The 16400-nt window shown below is 48.6% G+C and overlaps 1 protein-coding gene across 1 annotated transcript in view; it reads left to right on the forward strand.

Moving 5' to 3' along the window:
• Positions 1 to 10323, forward strand: part of LMX1A (LIM homeobox transcription factor 1, alpha) — a 139245-nt gene extending 128922 nt beyond the window's left edge. Inside the window, exons 4-8 of the mRNA XM_004688419.1 lie at positions 4551 to 4723; positions 6396 to 6473; positions 7820 to 7889; positions 7999 to 8169; positions 10047 to 10323. Coding sequence (XP_004688476.1) covers positions 4551 to 4723; positions 6396 to 6473; positions 7820 to 7889; positions 7999 to 8169; positions 10047 to 10207 — 653 coding nt within the window. The 3' untranslated portion in view covers positions 10208 to 10323. The remainder of the gene's footprint in view (positions 1 to 4550; positions 4724 to 6395; positions 6474 to 7819; positions 7890 to 7998; positions 8170 to 10046) is intronic.
• Positions 10324 to 16400: the final 6077 nt, after the last annotated feature.

Below are 16400 nucleotides of genomic sequence, written 5' to 3' on the forward strand. Positions count from 1 at the left end.
AGACGGAAGCTGGTGATGGTCAGGGCCGGCTGCTATACCAGAGCCAGAGGTGAGGGGATGAGAGGATTCCCCAGAGACAGAGTGGAGAGCAGACGGGCAGATGTACTGAAATACACTGATGAGGGGAGCAACAGGCGAGACAGAAGAGGTCTGCTGCGCCATGTGGGTCAGCTCCCTGGTTGGGGATTGAACTTGCGCTGCAGTGGCTGTAGATGTCTTCATAGTGCTGAGACTTAACCCCTTGGACCACCAGGGAGGCCCAATACCACTTTTTCTTAAGGACCACATTTTTAAAACATCACACCTACAGACCTTAACTCAATGCTATTACATATCTGTTCTGTGTTTACTGTTCCTTAAGAGCAAGGGGGTTATCCAAAATCATTTTGTCCCTTCACTACGTTGAACAGAGCTGAGCTTGTGGTGTCACAAAGGAGACTGTATTTGATCGGCCACCCTTCCCAGGTCAGTGTCTTGCTTTCATAACTACAGGTTCTCCTGTCGTGACCTAAAATGCCCTCCCTCTCCTTTCTAACTGGCCAGTCCCAGGTGCAGTGTGCTGTTCATTTTTGGCTCAAGTCAGACTTGAGCCAAAGTTACAGTGTCCTTCCACAGGACACTGAGGCCTTATTACTTTGGTGCAGACTCTGACCATGAATGTTGTGGGTGGCAGTGAGGGCAGAACCCCCAGCACCCATGTCTCAGAACCAGCTCTGTGCTTTTCCCGACATGGAACCCACAGACGTGTACTGAGTGGATGATTCAGTGAGCAAGTTCCAAGTCACGTCTCTCCCAGGCTCCTGGTTTGGGTATGAGTTGAAGCACTATATATAAAAAGTACCTCTAGGGCCCTCCCTGGTGGCACAGTGGGTTAAAACACAGCACTGCAAACTAGCAGCAGCCACTTCAGTGCCGGTTCAATCTCTGGCCCCGGAGGTGACCCACATGCCGTGGCAGACCTCTCCTGATCTGCCCTGACTTCATCGATATACCTGTTCTGCTCCCCACTCTGCCTCTGGTGAATCCTCTCACTGCTCCTGCACCTGTGGCCTATACCCCAGTTCTGTATGCATAAATAAAAAATAATAAAAAGTGCCTCTAGAGACTTCCTTTTTCTCATGATCATCACCAATTTCCTGTTAGATGTTAAGGCGGCTTTGCAACTGGATTGACACTTTTCTCAAGGAGAATGGAATTCTGGCCCTGTACTGCAGGGCCGAGGCTGGACATATTTCCTACATACCCTGTCTTCGTAAATGCCTCCCTTCCTTCTTTCCCTCCTCCCTCCACCCATGAGCCCAGGCCCGTCCTCTACTCCCCCGGCTGGACAGACATTTATGAGACCCAAGACCGAGCAGGCATCAAGACCTGTTCCTGCTTCTCTCTCCCCCAGAATCAGGATCGCTGCCCCAACCCCCTTCACCCTCATCTCCTGGGCCAGACTCAGATGTCTCTTGCCCTGTTTATGGGCTGTTGGGATTTTTCCAACAACCCGAAATGAATGTGGGAGGCCTCACAGGTAGTGCAGCCCGTCTCTGGGCTATAAACCCTGGCTGGGCTTTCATCTACTGTAGCTTAGGTCATAAACGAGCAGGAGGGCTTGGCGGGGGAAGCCAGCACCCAAGCCATTCCAGATTTCTTTTTTTACAAGAGAGGGGAAAGAAAGGCCCTGAAAAACATGTTCAAACTTTATGCCAAGCAAATTCATTTCCCTCCGGTAGGCTGTGCAAGGAGGCTCTGTCCTGCACTTCGCCACCAGCATGCAGATTTATGCTGCATTTGTGTCTAACTGGCCTCCAGGGAGGCTGACATTTGTGGTGGGAGACAGCGAATGGTGTTCCTTTCATCTCCGCAGAGGGGTGTCAGCTTAAATTATGAGGGAGCTCTCTGGCCTGCATCTGGGTGTGGGAGCCTCTGGCAACAAAAAGCGGCCACCCCCACTCCACTCCCATCTCTCCCTTTGCGGTTGGTTGGAAGGTTTCTCTTTATCTTCTACTCTCCAGAGCTCCTGCTGGTTCTGGGAGGAATATTCCAGTTCTTTCAGCACTTTCCTTTCTCTTGGATGGCTCAGTCCATGTATGCTCCAGGCACTCATGTTTCCATGGAGCAGTTGGGATGGGAGTGCAGCTGGTCTGCCCTTGCTGAAGGAGAGGCAGGGGCCTCAGTGAATGCCCAGGGACAGCTCAGAAACCCCCCAACCAAGAGTTAGAGGGTTCCTGTAGCCCTCATAGCTACCATAGCAGACGGAAGCTGGTGATGGTCAGGGCCGGCTGCTTGGCTCTTCACAGTGGGCCATAGCCCTGCACCTTGAGAGGGGTCCAAAGGCCCCTCCATTTCTGCATCTTTAGAGTGTCTCTTGCTCTGATCTGCCAGCTGCCCGGAATGCCACCTTTCTGTGGGCGGCATTTCCTGTTCTATGTGTTATTGGCTGAGGGAGGAAACCTCAAACCATGCTAGCCATCCACTCCCTGGTGTATCAGTGGGGCTCCCTCCCCTGAGTCAGGCCTGAAAGGACAAGGCACAGGATGTGTAGGTTTTGATGGAGAACAGGAGGTCAGAAGAGGTTTAGGGCAGGCGTCGGCCAACGGAGGTATGCAGCCCTGCCTGGTCTGGTGCCGCTTTTAAGACAGTTTTACGAAACACAGCTGTGCCCGTTTCCACTGTCTCTGTCACTTCCGCCTGCACGTCAGAGCTGGGTGGTTGCAATAGGTTTCGTTAGTTACATTATCCTAGTTGTCAGTTGCATCCAAGGGTGAGGAATGACTACAAAAGAATGAGATAGGAAATACCATTTTGTGACCACAACGGGTATAAGTAGAGAAGATGAATGAATTATTTTTTAAAACAGTCTGTACTTTGGATCTCACCCATTTGTTCCAGACCTCGGTTATTGTAGTTGCCTGCCATGCAGGAGAGCTGCATGATTCTTTGGGTGGGGGTCAGGGATCGGCTCCATTTCCACAGAAATGCCACCGAAGGCACCATTCATGCAGAGGTCCACCAGCAGAGAGAACTTCTGACCTCACTAAAGATGGGGTCTTGTGTCAAAGTAGTGAACATAGGGCCTACAAGGGTGAATAGTCACTGTGTCATCAATAGTTTTCCATTTCTTCTGCTGTGTCTCCTCCTGTGGGGTCTTCCTATTTTTTTCCCTGTGTCTTTTAGATTTTATAGATTATTTTATTTTACTTGTCAGTCTGAAACGTCCATCTAGAAAGATGCTTAAAGTCCCTTCATGCTGAGCTATGATTGAGATAGCTGAATCTCAGTTATTCCCCGGCAGAGTGGAGTCAGGGTGGCTTCATCACCAGGATTCTGCTTCCCCCCACCCCCCACTGTTGAGGGCCATGGGATGCAGGGGGAAAGATGTCTTAATGTCTGCTCAGAGCCTCCTGTGTAGCAGGACACTTGTAGAGTATCTCTGCTTGTAGAGTTGGCTGCTGTGCACATCACAGCACTGTTCCTGAACCACTGGTGGGAACTCTTACTGTCAGAGTGCAACAGTGAAAGGTGTCACTTGCAGCAGCCCTGACTCACTAAGAGGCCAGGGCTGGGGGGAGACAGAGGTCTGTTTGCTTCAAACCTTGTGAATTAGGCCCAAAGAGTCAGGTCATGCCTGTAAGAAGCTCACAGATTAATGTTCTTTCATGTTCAAACTGTATTTCAAACAGTATGGCAGCATTATCCTTTCAAGTAAAAATGAGCTATTTGACTTTTCTAGAGTCAGAAATTAAAACTCAACTAAAATCTTGACGAAAATGGTGTAGGCAGACGTGCGACCTTTAAAGAGAGGGGTGGATGAAGAGTAAGGCTGTGTAGCCCATATAGTGAGACCCTCAGTGCCAGAGGGAACCAGAGGTGGGGCATGGTTTGGGGGAAGCCCTTGGGGCAGTTTTCCACTGAGGAAAGAGGACAGTCACTCCCTGTCTAGCTCACTGTTTGTACAATCAATGTGAGTCACAGAAACACAAATGAATACAATTACTTTAGTAGTCTTTATTTTACAGACAAGCAAGCTTGACTACTGACTTTTATTTTCTGTCTGTTCTATTATCTGTGCCTGCAGGTCAGCTAATGCTGGTCCACTAAGACCTTCTGAGCTATTGTCCAGCTACTGGCAGTGGGCAGAACTTCAGAAATAGTGTCTAGGAAGTAATATGTCTCTTCTTCAGGTCCAGACTTGGCACACGGCATCTGAGACATAGTATTAGGAATGGGCTTGTGCTACTCCAAGCTTTATCGGTAAATACACATGAGTCTTCTCCACATGAGGTAGAATGTCCTATATCCCGACTTTGTAGGTAAGGAAGGTGAGCGTTAAGTGACTTTCCCAGGTCACACAACCAGAAAACATGGTGTCCCCAGATGTAGTGGTGGCCTTTCTGGTTCCTGTCTCTGGATTTTAGTAGCACCTTCTTGGCAACTTTCAAACCAGTACCCCACAGGTTGTTTCATTAGTATCAAAGGGCATCTTGGAAACAGGTGCCTTGTTGCAGAATAGCATGAAGCTCCAGGAAGTGGCTCAACATGTGATTTTCTGCTTCATTTAGGCAAAAGTGATGATGAAGAAAGTCTTTGCAAGTCAGCCCATGGGGCTGGGAAGGGAGCCCCTGAGGATGGCAAGGACCACAAGCGCCCCAAACGTCCCAGAACCATCTTGACAACCCAACAGAGGAGAGCATTCAAGGCCTCGTTTGAAGTTTCTTCCAAACCCTGCAGGAAGGTATGGGGAGAAGGGAGGAAAGCAACGTGACCCAACTGCTTTGGGTCTACCCTGTGCTCCTCTGGGAGTTGTGGGCACCTGGGCATCAGGGTGGTGGGGGAGGCTGTCAGAGCCTGTGTCGTGACTTTGAGCCTCTTTAGAGACTCCCAGGATCACTGAAGCTGTGGCCAGATTGTAATCAAATTTGTGTCTGCTTTTGTGCCCCCTGGGGAGAATGAGAGTACTTTCAGGGAGAGCAGTGGAAAGTCGAACAGGACCAGAGTGAGATGCTCTACTGGGATGTCAAAATAGAGTGACTTGTAGTATAGCATTGGGCACAGAGCATGACTTCTTGAGTTTAAATTATTTCTCTTGGAGTGATGATTTGGGAATTCATCGTGTTGGGCCTCAGACTTTCTGTTGCTGAATGATGTTCTGCTGTATGGATGTACGTGGTTTGTTTCTCTATTCACCTGCTGGTATTTGGGTGTTTCCAGTGTGAAGCTGCTACTTATAGGACTGTGACTGATATAACTGTAAAAAAAAAAAAAGAAAAGAAAAGAAAAAGCACAGTGGCTTATGAGTTGACAGTTCATTTCTCTCTTAGGTCACAGCCCCAAGGTGAGAAAATCAGGACTGCTGGGCAGGCCTGTCATCCATCACATGGGCCAAGGGGCAGCTTCAGTTACCATCCTTTTCCCCTGTCACAATGTGGTGGAAAAAGGGGAAGGAGAGCAGCTGCCTTTATAAGCATGTGCCTAGGGATTCTGAGCACCACGTTCTCCACTAATGTGCTGGCCAAAATTTCATCCCAGAGCTGCATGGTAACGGGCAGGGCACTGGAAAAGGAGTCTACCTGGGCAGGCAAGCCCTGCTGAAACCTGCGCATTCAGGTGCTAATAGGGGCCAGGAGAGCCTGGATGTTGGGAAGAATTTGCTATCTCCCACAAACTCCCACCCGCTATTGACTGCCTGTCACTGTCACTTTTGCAAGAAACACAAAAACAAAAAGTGTTTTTATTGAAATTCATGCAGAAAATACATTTAAAACTTCTAGTGTTGTCTTTCCTGCATTCCTACTTCATTGATCAGCGTTTGCTGTAATAATGGACACAGTGTTAGCGGTGCCCAGCAATTACTTTTTCCTGTCCTGGGATGTGGGCTGGGCTGAAACTCAGGCTCAGGTTCGCTCTACATGGCTGTCCTCCAAGGGTCCAGCATTGATAAGCAGTGGCTCCCAGGCATGCTGTTCACGAGGGTGGCACAAGCCCATGTGCCATGCAGGCAAGCCCGTGGAACACCTCCCCCTGGATCTCACGTACATCACACCCGCTCTCACTCATGGGCAGGGAGAGGCCTGGCCGCAGCCCGTGTGAGCGTCACCAGGACATGCACCCTGGTTCCCGTGAAGCAGGAGAGGGAAGGATGGACATGCTGAACACTCATACAGTCACGGCCTCTGACCCGTGAAAGGACTTACTACTGAGTGTCCACATGCTTGATTTTCCCTCCCTTTGATCACCTGGTGAGGGACTCTCTCTGGACCTGTAGGGAAGTGATGATGTGGTGTTGGGGATTGTGTGCTTTTGTAACAGTAACCAGCTCAATACAAGAGGCAGCTCCCGGTGCTTCCTCACAAATGCCCTGCCTCCTACTCCCAGATGCCAATTTTTTGCCCTACTTGTTTTCAAAGGTGAGGGAGACCTTGGCTGCAGAGACAGGGCTGAGTGTCCGTGTCGTCCAGGTGTGGTTCCAGAACCAGAGAGCCAAGGTAATTTGCATTTCTTTTTCTCTGTCCTGGTGTGGCTGGCTTCCCAAGATAACAGCAAGAGAACACTGTACTTGTGGGCAGGTTTCTAAGCTGAACTCACTGAATGAAGCAGTTTTCTGGATTCAGAAATTCTGCAATCAATAGTCATTTCAGCAACAGCAGCCTTGTGGGGTGGCAGGGAGAAGTGGGAGGGAGATGGGATCTTGGCTTTAGTGAAGTGGCTATATTTATTTTGCTAGTGGCCATGATTGTACATCTAGGTAACCATTTATGTGAATCAATAAATGTCTTTCTGTGCTTTTGGTGACAATGGGTTCTTGAATTAATATCTGTCTAATCTAGATACCAAAGTTGTTTCTTAATTCTTATATAAGTAATATATATATATAAATCAACCTTCACAGCACACAGACAACATCACCTGTCTCAGGTTGTCTTATTGTTTCTGGTTTCTGCCCAATCCTGTATTCCCTGTCAGGGTGGTTTACTTTTAACTCATTAATTTCCATACCTGCAAAAAAGCAGATGTCTTGTGGCCCTTTTCTCTGGAGCTGTCATCTTTACTGAACAATAAACAAATGCCTGATTGTCTGATTGTGATTGCTTAAGATAGCATTTTCTACTGAATTCCTCAAAACAGGGCCATTGATAGGAATTCAGTCATGGAAGGACTCCTGGCTCAGTAGGTTTGAGAGGCCCTGGAGTCTGTGGATTTATAAAGCCGATTAGTATGATCGAAGCTTTCAGAAATCTTGCAGTAAAGATTTTTTTATTTCCTGCATGTATACACATACACACACTCAAACATATTATATCTCATGGAACCCTAAGGTTCCACAGAACACAAATTTGAGAAACTGTGGGTTAAACTGGTCCCCTCAGGAAGTCTGTGTGTTAACAGGGTGCTTTGGAAGGCAGCTCCCACTTGGACTCCTGAACCCCATGGCAGGTGTCTCAAGCATGAGGTCAGCAGGTAGGGGAGAGAGCAGGGACAGCTGAGCTGCTCGGCTTGTTCTGCATCATGTGCTGTCCACAGCCTCACTGTCATCTGAGCAGGGCTGCAGACTCCATCTGAGACCTCACGTCTAACCATCAGAACATAAGCAGCAGGGTTTATTTGCTGAAAGGAAGTCCCTGTTCCTTCTAAGACAAGCCACACCACTGCCAGTCTGTCTTTCTAAATTCCATCGGCTGGTCACACGGAACTTGAGACTCTTTCTCGCCATGGCAGCTCCTTGTGAGCAAGAGCTAGGGAAGTGGCCACCTGCTTGACAAACAGGCCACTTCCCCGTGGCAGGACCCTGCTGCGGGGGCCCTGACCTCTAATCCTGTGGTCTTCTTACCAGATGAAGAAGCTGGCTCGGCGGCAGCAGCAACAGCAGCAAGACCAGCAGAATACCCAGAGGCTGAGTTCTGGTAAGCTCTGGTCCTTCTGGCGGTGGGGAGGTTTGGTTTGGAGGATGCTCCATGGGCCTCTCCCTGCTGTGCCACATGCGGAGCGCCATCAGCCTTCTCTCTTCCCCAGCTCAGACAAACGGTGGCAGCGGCACTGGGATGGAAGGGATCATGAACCCCTACACAGCTCTGCCCACCCCGCAGCAGCTCCTGGCCATCGAGCAGAGTGTCTACAGCTCAGACCCCTTCCGGCAGGGCCTCACCCCACCCCAGATGCCCGGAGACCACATGCACCCCTATGGTAAGAGCCTCTTGCACCTGCTCCTGTGGGCCTCATTCCCTCCCAGACACACCTGCGCTTTGTGTTGTGGCTTCTCACTGATGCTTCCAAGCAGAACCAGCGCCCTCCCCCCACCCATCCTGCTGGCACCACCTACGGAGGAAAGACCAACCGGTGTATTGATGAGGGCTGAGGGCATATTGCTTCTACTTCTTGCCAAAGCCCCTCATTTGCTAGTTTCACTAGGAAGCTGTGCTTTTACGATAAAGCTGTTTGTTATGGTCGAATTTCCTCAGTCTTTTATTGTATGTCAGGTTCCACAATGATGTGTTTTAGGCCATCTCACCTGTGATACAGGCAGAAAGTCTCAAGTAAGCAAACTTTGACTCAGAGAAAGAAAATATGTAAAAGCGCAGAAAGAACACTTCCTATTGGGGTTTTCCTACTACGGAGCTAGCGGGTGCCTGAATGGAATTCCTGAAATACAAACTGACTTGTGAGTGAAAAAATAGCCACACTCTTCACCCCACCCAGCTGGGGTTGATTTAAATGCCCAGCGCATGGGTAGCAGCCTCCCCTGCAAGCCTGGCTTGCAGATGGCAACACCCATTGTCCATCCATTGGGTGGACGAGCCCAGGCGTGAAGGACAGAAGTCCAGTGTCTGGACCAAACAGGGGTGGTACCTTTTTATTCAGAGAAGAGAAACGCCCTGTGAAATATACCCATCTGACCCACGTAGGCTGCAGTGAATGATCCCGATGGCTAAAAATGAAGTTTCATTCAGCAAACCTTCAAAGCCTTAGTCCAGTACATAAGTCTCAGCTCACAGATTCTGCCTAACAGTTTTTGGCTTTTGTGTTTTAAAAATTCTGTTTGTTACTAAGGTTACTCGACTCTTCCTACTAATTCTCACAGCAAGCACTGGCTAAGGCCTGGTCCTGCGTCAGCCTCATTCATTTCTCCCCACACATGTCAGACTCACATGGCTGTACAGTGAGGCTTTGCTTTACGGATGTGGCCCTACTGTGAGATGTGCTTCCTTGAGCGGTTTCATTGCTGTGTGGACTTCCTGGAGTGTGGTTTCTCACGCCTATGTGGTGAGGCTGCAGGCTGCATCTACTGGGATGTCCATGTACCTGTGGTAGTTGGGGATGGCCCCTCTTTGCTTCTAACCTCTGTATGAGCTAGGGGGAAATAGGGCGAGTGACTGTTTTTTTTTGCAAATTCTTAAATTTTCAGAGTCCCCGAGGTGTTACTCCATGAAGGACCCCTCTGATGGTTCCTTTAGTTTTGTGAACAGTGAAAGCCACGCGGCAAGGTTCACAAACTGCAGTCTTCCCCTCCCCCACTGACCTGAAGTGGTGGCTCCTGCGTGGACCTCGCGGCTCCAGCTGCTGTTTCCTGCTGTTGGCTGCGCCTCAAGGGTGTGCCCTCTCCCTGCCTAAACGATGTGTGTCATCCCTGGAGCTGCCGTGCCCAGCGCAGAGACTGCTGGTTTTGGACCATCCAGTCTTCGTGAGCCTCTTTGCAGCAGGTCTTGTAGGAGCCCGCCGTCTCTCCCGTCTGCTCTGCGGTGTTGGGTCTGCCGATACGTCCTGATATTGGCTCATGCTGCTCTCCACTGAGCATTTTGGTGGATCCCGGTGAACACTGTTACCACTTGTTGTACTTTAAACATGAGCTGTGCAAGGAGACTGGAAGTCTTTGGTGGACAGAGTTAGGCTTCCTCCTACTCTTCTATGCAGATTGTGTGTCTATAACCCCTGCCTCCCGCTACAGCACCACTGGAAGGTACCTCCTGGGGGCAAGGCCAGGACACACTGATCTCAGCTGAATTTCTAGCGCTCGAGTCAACCTTCCTTCAGACTGTCATGCCAATGTTCTGTCTCCATTTCAGGTGGCGAGCCCCTTTTCCATGACTTGGATAGCGACGACACCTCCCTCAGTAACCTGGGCGACTGTTTCCTAGCAACCTCGGAGGCCGGACCCCTGCAGTCCAGAGTGGGAAACCCCATTGACCACCTGTATTCAATGCAGAATTCTTACTTCACCTCTTGAGCCTTCCCTCAGTGCTTTGAAGCTCAGCTCCCATCTAAAATCATCATATTATGGGAGGGGTTGGCTGGCTACAGGATGGGGAGGCCAGGGAAGAGGTGGGTTAGGGAGGGAGTTTTGTCGGGGATGCTGTTGTATAATGATACGGTGTAGCTCGGCATTTCCAAAGACTGAATACATATGGATTGCATAGTTTAATGTTTCTGATAAAAGTCTTAGCATTAGGAATGAAGATGTGTTTATCATTAAGGACAGGGACTTTTAATATAGACATTCTCATGCAAGCTAGATGCCTAGAGACTCCTAACAACTTCCCACCCTTTTGGGGAAGCTCTTTTCAAGAGGTGCATATGCCTACCCATCTGTACACCCATAGACAGACAGACAGACAGATAGATGTGCGTGTGAGTGTGTAACCTTTCATACTTTATCATCAAAGTTTATTCCTAATTGTAACAGACACCAACTGTACAGCAAAAGTAACTTTATTTTCAGTGTGAACTATATTTAAGGAAATGCTTGATGCACTTAAGTTATAAAATGAGATAATTTACTTTTATAAACTTTATTTTTAGTTTGAAGAGATTTGTCGGCAGGGCAGGGAGGGCTGTTCCACCTGGCTTCGAGCTTTGAGTGTGTGAGTTCATTGTTTTCAGAGAGCGTCATTGAGGTCTGGAAAGCGACTCTATGTGGCTGACACTGTTCTCTCCTGGATTTGTGCTCTCTTTGGATTTGAATCACTGGGCTTGGTGGGACAAATAATCCCTGGTCATGTGCTTTGAGAACACCAAGCCTAGACACTCTGACTTTCTTTTGCAACCTTATGTTGGCGGTTGGGCAGCTCTAGGAAAGCTAACTCTGCTTGTGAACTTAAGCATCTGCAAGTGTAGGATGGGACTGATGGTATGTACCTACCTCACTGAGGGGCTAGAAAGGCCTAATTCACTCCCAAGACTCATGAGCAGGGCTGAGATGAATACCCAGTACTTGTTTAAAATGCAACCAGCTCTGTCACTTGGCAAACAAGGACCCCAGGAGCTATAGGGCTGGACAGTTCCTGCACCTTTAGCCCCGAGGGCAACTCTGCAGCCTGCCCTGGTCCCTTCTGAAAAGCCTGAGCTGCTAATACCAGCTCCAGGCAGCTGGGGGTTGTGCTAGAGTCTCTCACTGGGGAAGAGGCTGTGACTGAGAGGGTGGAGGAGGGCACTGTAGTGTTTTGAACCAGGGGATGGCAAGCTACAGCCTGCAGGCCTGTGTCTTATGGTCTGGCAGCTAAAAATGGTTTTTACATTTTTCAAGGGATGTTACAAAGAAAGGAAGAAGAAGAATATGCAATGGACTATGTGGACTGTACGTGACCTAGAAAGCCTGAAATGCTCACTCTCTGTGCTGTCTGGCTCTTTACAGAAATGTTTGCTGGCCCATGTTCTAGGGGGTGTGTTGTGAAGCAGCATCTTGTTCCAGGAGGCAGAGGGCTCCAGGCAGAAACCCAAGGCTGGGGCTTGCACCTGGCTTCTTTGACCCTGAGCACAGAAGACCCCGCTGCCATTGTACACAGGACATTTCCACACCCTGTCCTTTAATCGTGGTGCTAGGGTGGGCTCCTTCTGTGCTGGGAGACTCCCTGGGACCCCAATGAACTGATGGGGGAGACAGAGGGTCAACTTGGACTCTAATGAGGGGGCCAGCCAGGCTTGTTCTCACCTCCAGGAACATGGATCATCAGAGCCTTGGACACAGCGACTGGTCCCTGTCACTATGGTTGAATCATCTATGTTGTGTGGGTTTTGTGCTCTTGTTCATAATTTATGCAGACCACCGGGAAACCCAACAGTCTGGGGATCATCCAGGTGTCATGGGCCTCTGCAAGCTATTGCCTCAAGACCAGCTGGAGAATGTAGCAGATACTGTGTGAAAACGACTAGAGACCCTTATTCCACTCCTCAATGGCAAACCAAGTTGAAATTAAAAACCTCGTAAGAATGAGCTGTTGTTTATTGAGGGGCCAGGGTGGTGGGCAAGGACTCAGGGGTGTTTTGTCCATGGGGGTCAAACTTATGGCAAAACTTTCAGTGAAGGGAAAGTGTGACAACAGCAGAGAGTAAGGAGAAAGGGGCCTTCTGTGTAGATTACCAGTCCCCGACTGCAGGGCCCCCTGACAGCCCTGAGAGCATGCCACCGCACCCTCAAATTCACCTGAGGCTGAGCAGTTTTCCATACACAGAAGGGAACGTTTCTAGGAAATCAGAGCGGTCAGGAGGCATCTTCACCTAGGCCTGGAGGCACACATCCAGCCAGCAAGGGGAAGTGCCTCCCCTGACAGGTTTCCCGAAGCTCACAATACAGGGTTATTGTTCTGACTGTGGAGAAAAAGAGTAAGGGGACAGTGAGAGCCCCAGGCACACCCAAAGGTGGTATTGTCATTTGTATGTTTCCTTACCCACCTGTAATTGTGCAAACCCTTACCCCCTCTGGCTCACCCACCCCCTCTTAGAAGCTGTTCCTGCCTTTCAAGGCCTCAAGGGGGAGGTGGCGTCATGAGGCCACAGTGGTGGGAGACATCCCTGAGCCTGTACCTCTGCCCAGGCTCCCAGAGGGAGGCAAAGACACAGACCTCTGCCCCAAGGCGGCCTCGGTGACCATCCCTTCTTCCTCAGCATCAGCCTAGCTGTTGCTTTCTTGAAGAAGCCTGCGGAGTTGGCATGGTGCCTATGTGGAGTACCTGGCAGGTGCTTCCCACTGCAACAAAGAAACCCTTCAATTTCTATTTTTGCTCACAAAGATCTGGAAGCGAGCTGTCTTTCATGTACCATCAAGGGTTCCCCTGGAAAACAGTCACAAAGTTCTGACCCAAGGGAGAAGCAGTCAGGCTCCAGGAGGCTTCTCTAGCCATCTGTTGTCAACGTCAGTTAAGATGCTAGAGCTGAGCTAACAGAGACCAGATTTGTAGATGGAGTATTTTCAGAATGAGAGGGCTTTGACTTGATCCGATATCAATCGAATATGGGAAACAAGTGGAATATGTGAATTCCAAATGCAAAGACAAAATAAAATTTGAATTGCAAGTGAAATCAAACTATTTTTTCTCTCCCATCCTCACGTACACATATATTCACAAAATCAAACCTGGGATACAAATGGACATGATAGTACGGGTTGGGGGAAAAAAGTACACTTAATTCTGGAAAATAAAACAACAAAAGAAAAACTGGCTATTAGATCCGAATCAAAATAAGCCAATACTTGTTTTCCTGAATCCCTGTGTTTGCCGTGTTGTAATGTTGTTCTCCATGATAAAAAGGCGATAGAAGGCAGGGGATTATTGGGGTTTTGGTGGTGGGCATGGAGTGATCACATACATTTGTAGAGTTGTGAGCACAATTTTTTAAAAATGTGACATTTATAAAACACATGCAATTATTGAAGACATTATTGCAGACAACCATACCAAACATACCCTCAGTCCTGCTATTACTGAGCGCCAACCTAAGTCTCTCCCACCTGTATAGATCCATTCCACCCATGCCTCCCAGCTGTAGGATATCCTGCACACGCCTCAGCCCATGGGCCGTGTTATCTCCAGCACTGGTGGTTGAGGGACAGATGTGAATGCCTGAAAACTCTCGTAAGCTGGAAAAGTCTTCATTGGGGTAAAATGCTACTTCAGGATTCACTTTAATTCTCAAAGAACAGCTAGAAATTTTCTTCCTTTAATAAAAAAATCCCAGACACATGCCTAAAACATATACAGTATTGTAAACAATGTTACCTCAATAAACAACACCATTTAAAAAAGGGCAGCGAACAGCTATCTTCAGGGCTAAACAATATCTTGAGATGTTTTTGCTAAAAATAGAGTTCCCCTCTGCATGGGTGGTATAGACATTGACGATTCCCAGGCCTTGAGGTTTACGCCATATTTGAAGTTCCCTACAAGTGCAACCTTGAGCAACCTTGAGTCTCCATTTCTACATCTGTAAAATGGGACTGGCAGCGCCTGTCTGAGAAGCTGGTGGTAGTTCGCATCAAAGGAAACAATTAGGGCAGATTTTATAGAATAGGAAGTGCTGTTCAAATAGGAGAGCTTCTTAATATCTTGGCTCTGGAGTCAGGCAACAGGCCCTTTGGGGAGAAAGCACTGTGTGAGCCACGGGGCTGCCCTGCCGCTGTCTTCTTCCTCTCAGGGGAAGAGATAGATGGGGGTTGGGAGTTGGGGGGTGGGGTGGGATGTGCCTTGGAGATCACAGCCCAGCTCCTGTCATTACGTCACTCCTTCACTCTCCGCTTGGAGCCCCAAGTGACTAGAAAAGGAAAGAGGGAGACTACCTGTGATTTGTGTGAAAAGGACCACCTGAGGGCTGGGCAGCTGACCAATTTATCTGACCTGTTAGCTCCTATTGCTTGATTTCATCATTCATTTTAGCGCCTTCAATAACCATCGACTAAACACCTAGAATATGCTAGGTTTTGAGAAGGATCAGAGTCAAGGTGAGCAGAAAGAAACATTGTCCTGACCCTCAAGGAGATTGCAGCTTAGGTAGTGGATGGAATTAGCCGTTAACCAAAAATGCTAATAAATGGCAGCCTCTGAAGAGCCACAGAGGAAAAGAATTACATCTGGGAGAGAGTAGGATGGCAGGAGCTGTGGCCTAGTCAGGAAGGTTGGAGAAAGTTTCTCAAGCTGTGTTTCTGTTTCTCCTTTCTGTGAGGTCTTGCTGTCATTGCCATGGGTGGAACAAATCTGATAAATGAAAGCCCTTCAAGGTGTTCACAGATAAGGTCTAACATTGCTTCTCTCTCATCAAACATCTCACAGGCAAATAGATGTTCTATGAGACATAAGCAACTTTATGAGATGGATGAGTTACTCAAAGAGTATCTGACAAAGCAAGAGGTCTCCAGAATCAAGGGGCCGGCCAGCTGTGGATGCCTGCCCTCAATCAACACGTGTTTATTAAGCCCAGGGGTAGGCGTGGCTGATTTCTGGCCCTCTGGTCTGCATTCACTCTACCGATAACATCACCCTGATTTCCTCTATTGACCTTCCTCTACTGTGTGCAGACTTTGTGGGGCTGTACATCAAGGTGACTTGGGTGTCTGTACTCACGGAGCAGGGACACATAACCGGTGCAACCAGCAACCCTGTCCTCTATGAGAGTGACACAAAGCCAGAGGCTTGTTGGGAGTGTTCTTATTTATGGAGGTGGACCTGATGAGATGGCTCATGGTTCTGCTGTCTGGGCCCCAAGGGGTCCTGCTCCCCACCTCTTGTCCAGCCTGTCTCCCTCTGACACCCTCTGGCTCTGAGTGTTCTGCTCTGCTAGCCCAATAAAGACCTTTCTCACCTAAGGTTAGTCTGAATTAGTTTCAGTTGCTTGCCATCAAATCCCCCCCAAACTATATAACTACAATATTCATGGGGGTTTTGCATTGTATAAAGGTGTGTGTGATAGGTCCTTACTATAACCCTAGGGAATAAGTTGGGCAGGTGATACTACCTTCATTTTACAGATGAGAAATCTGTAGCCCAGAGAAGTGAAGCCCAAGCTTCCAGAGCCAGCTAGGTTCAGAATTAAGTTTCTGATTAATTTCTCCTGATTCTGTCTTTGGCCAGTTTCCCCAAACCTAGCTTTGAAGTGACAAGGTGCACAGAAACCTCAGGAGCACACACACACCGAGGTCCTGTGAGAGGTCCAAAGAAATTGTGTTGCTTTTCTTGCCTGCAAGAAGTTTATTACCTAGCTAAAAGAAGAGCCCTAAGCATCTCTGCTTATATATGAACTTGGCATACATGCCCCAGGATGCCAGGTGGCGTACAGTTGATGTAGGTCATGTGTATTGGCACTCAGAAAAGAGAGTGGTGGAGGGGAAAAGAGAAGGGAAAAGGAGGTGAGGCTTGAACTGAATCTTCAAATGTAGGTAGAATTTAGAAAGGTAGCGAGGAAGAGGAGGGGCAATCTAAACAAAAGGAACTAAGTAAGGCAGCAATGCATGTTCAAGTCCATAGAGACCATTCTGGTTGGAGTGGAGGATTTACTAATGGTGAATCTGAGACACTGAGTGGGATGAATGACAGAAGGTGTTGGTGACAGGAACACGCTCCCAGTTTCCCTCTCGGCATCACTTTCTTCTTCCTGACTGGAATGTAGATGTAATGGCTGGAGCTAGAGCAGCTATATGAGGTCATGTAAATGGA

This window comes from Condylura cristata, unplaced genomic scaffold, assembly GCF_000260355.1.
Source record: "Condylura cristata isolate star-nosed mole 26May11 unplaced genomic scaffold, ConCri1.0 scaffold00024, whole genome shotgun sequence".
Taxonomy (NCBI): Eukaryota; Metazoa; Chordata; class Mammalia; order Eulipotyphla; family Talpidae; genus Condylura; species Condylura cristata.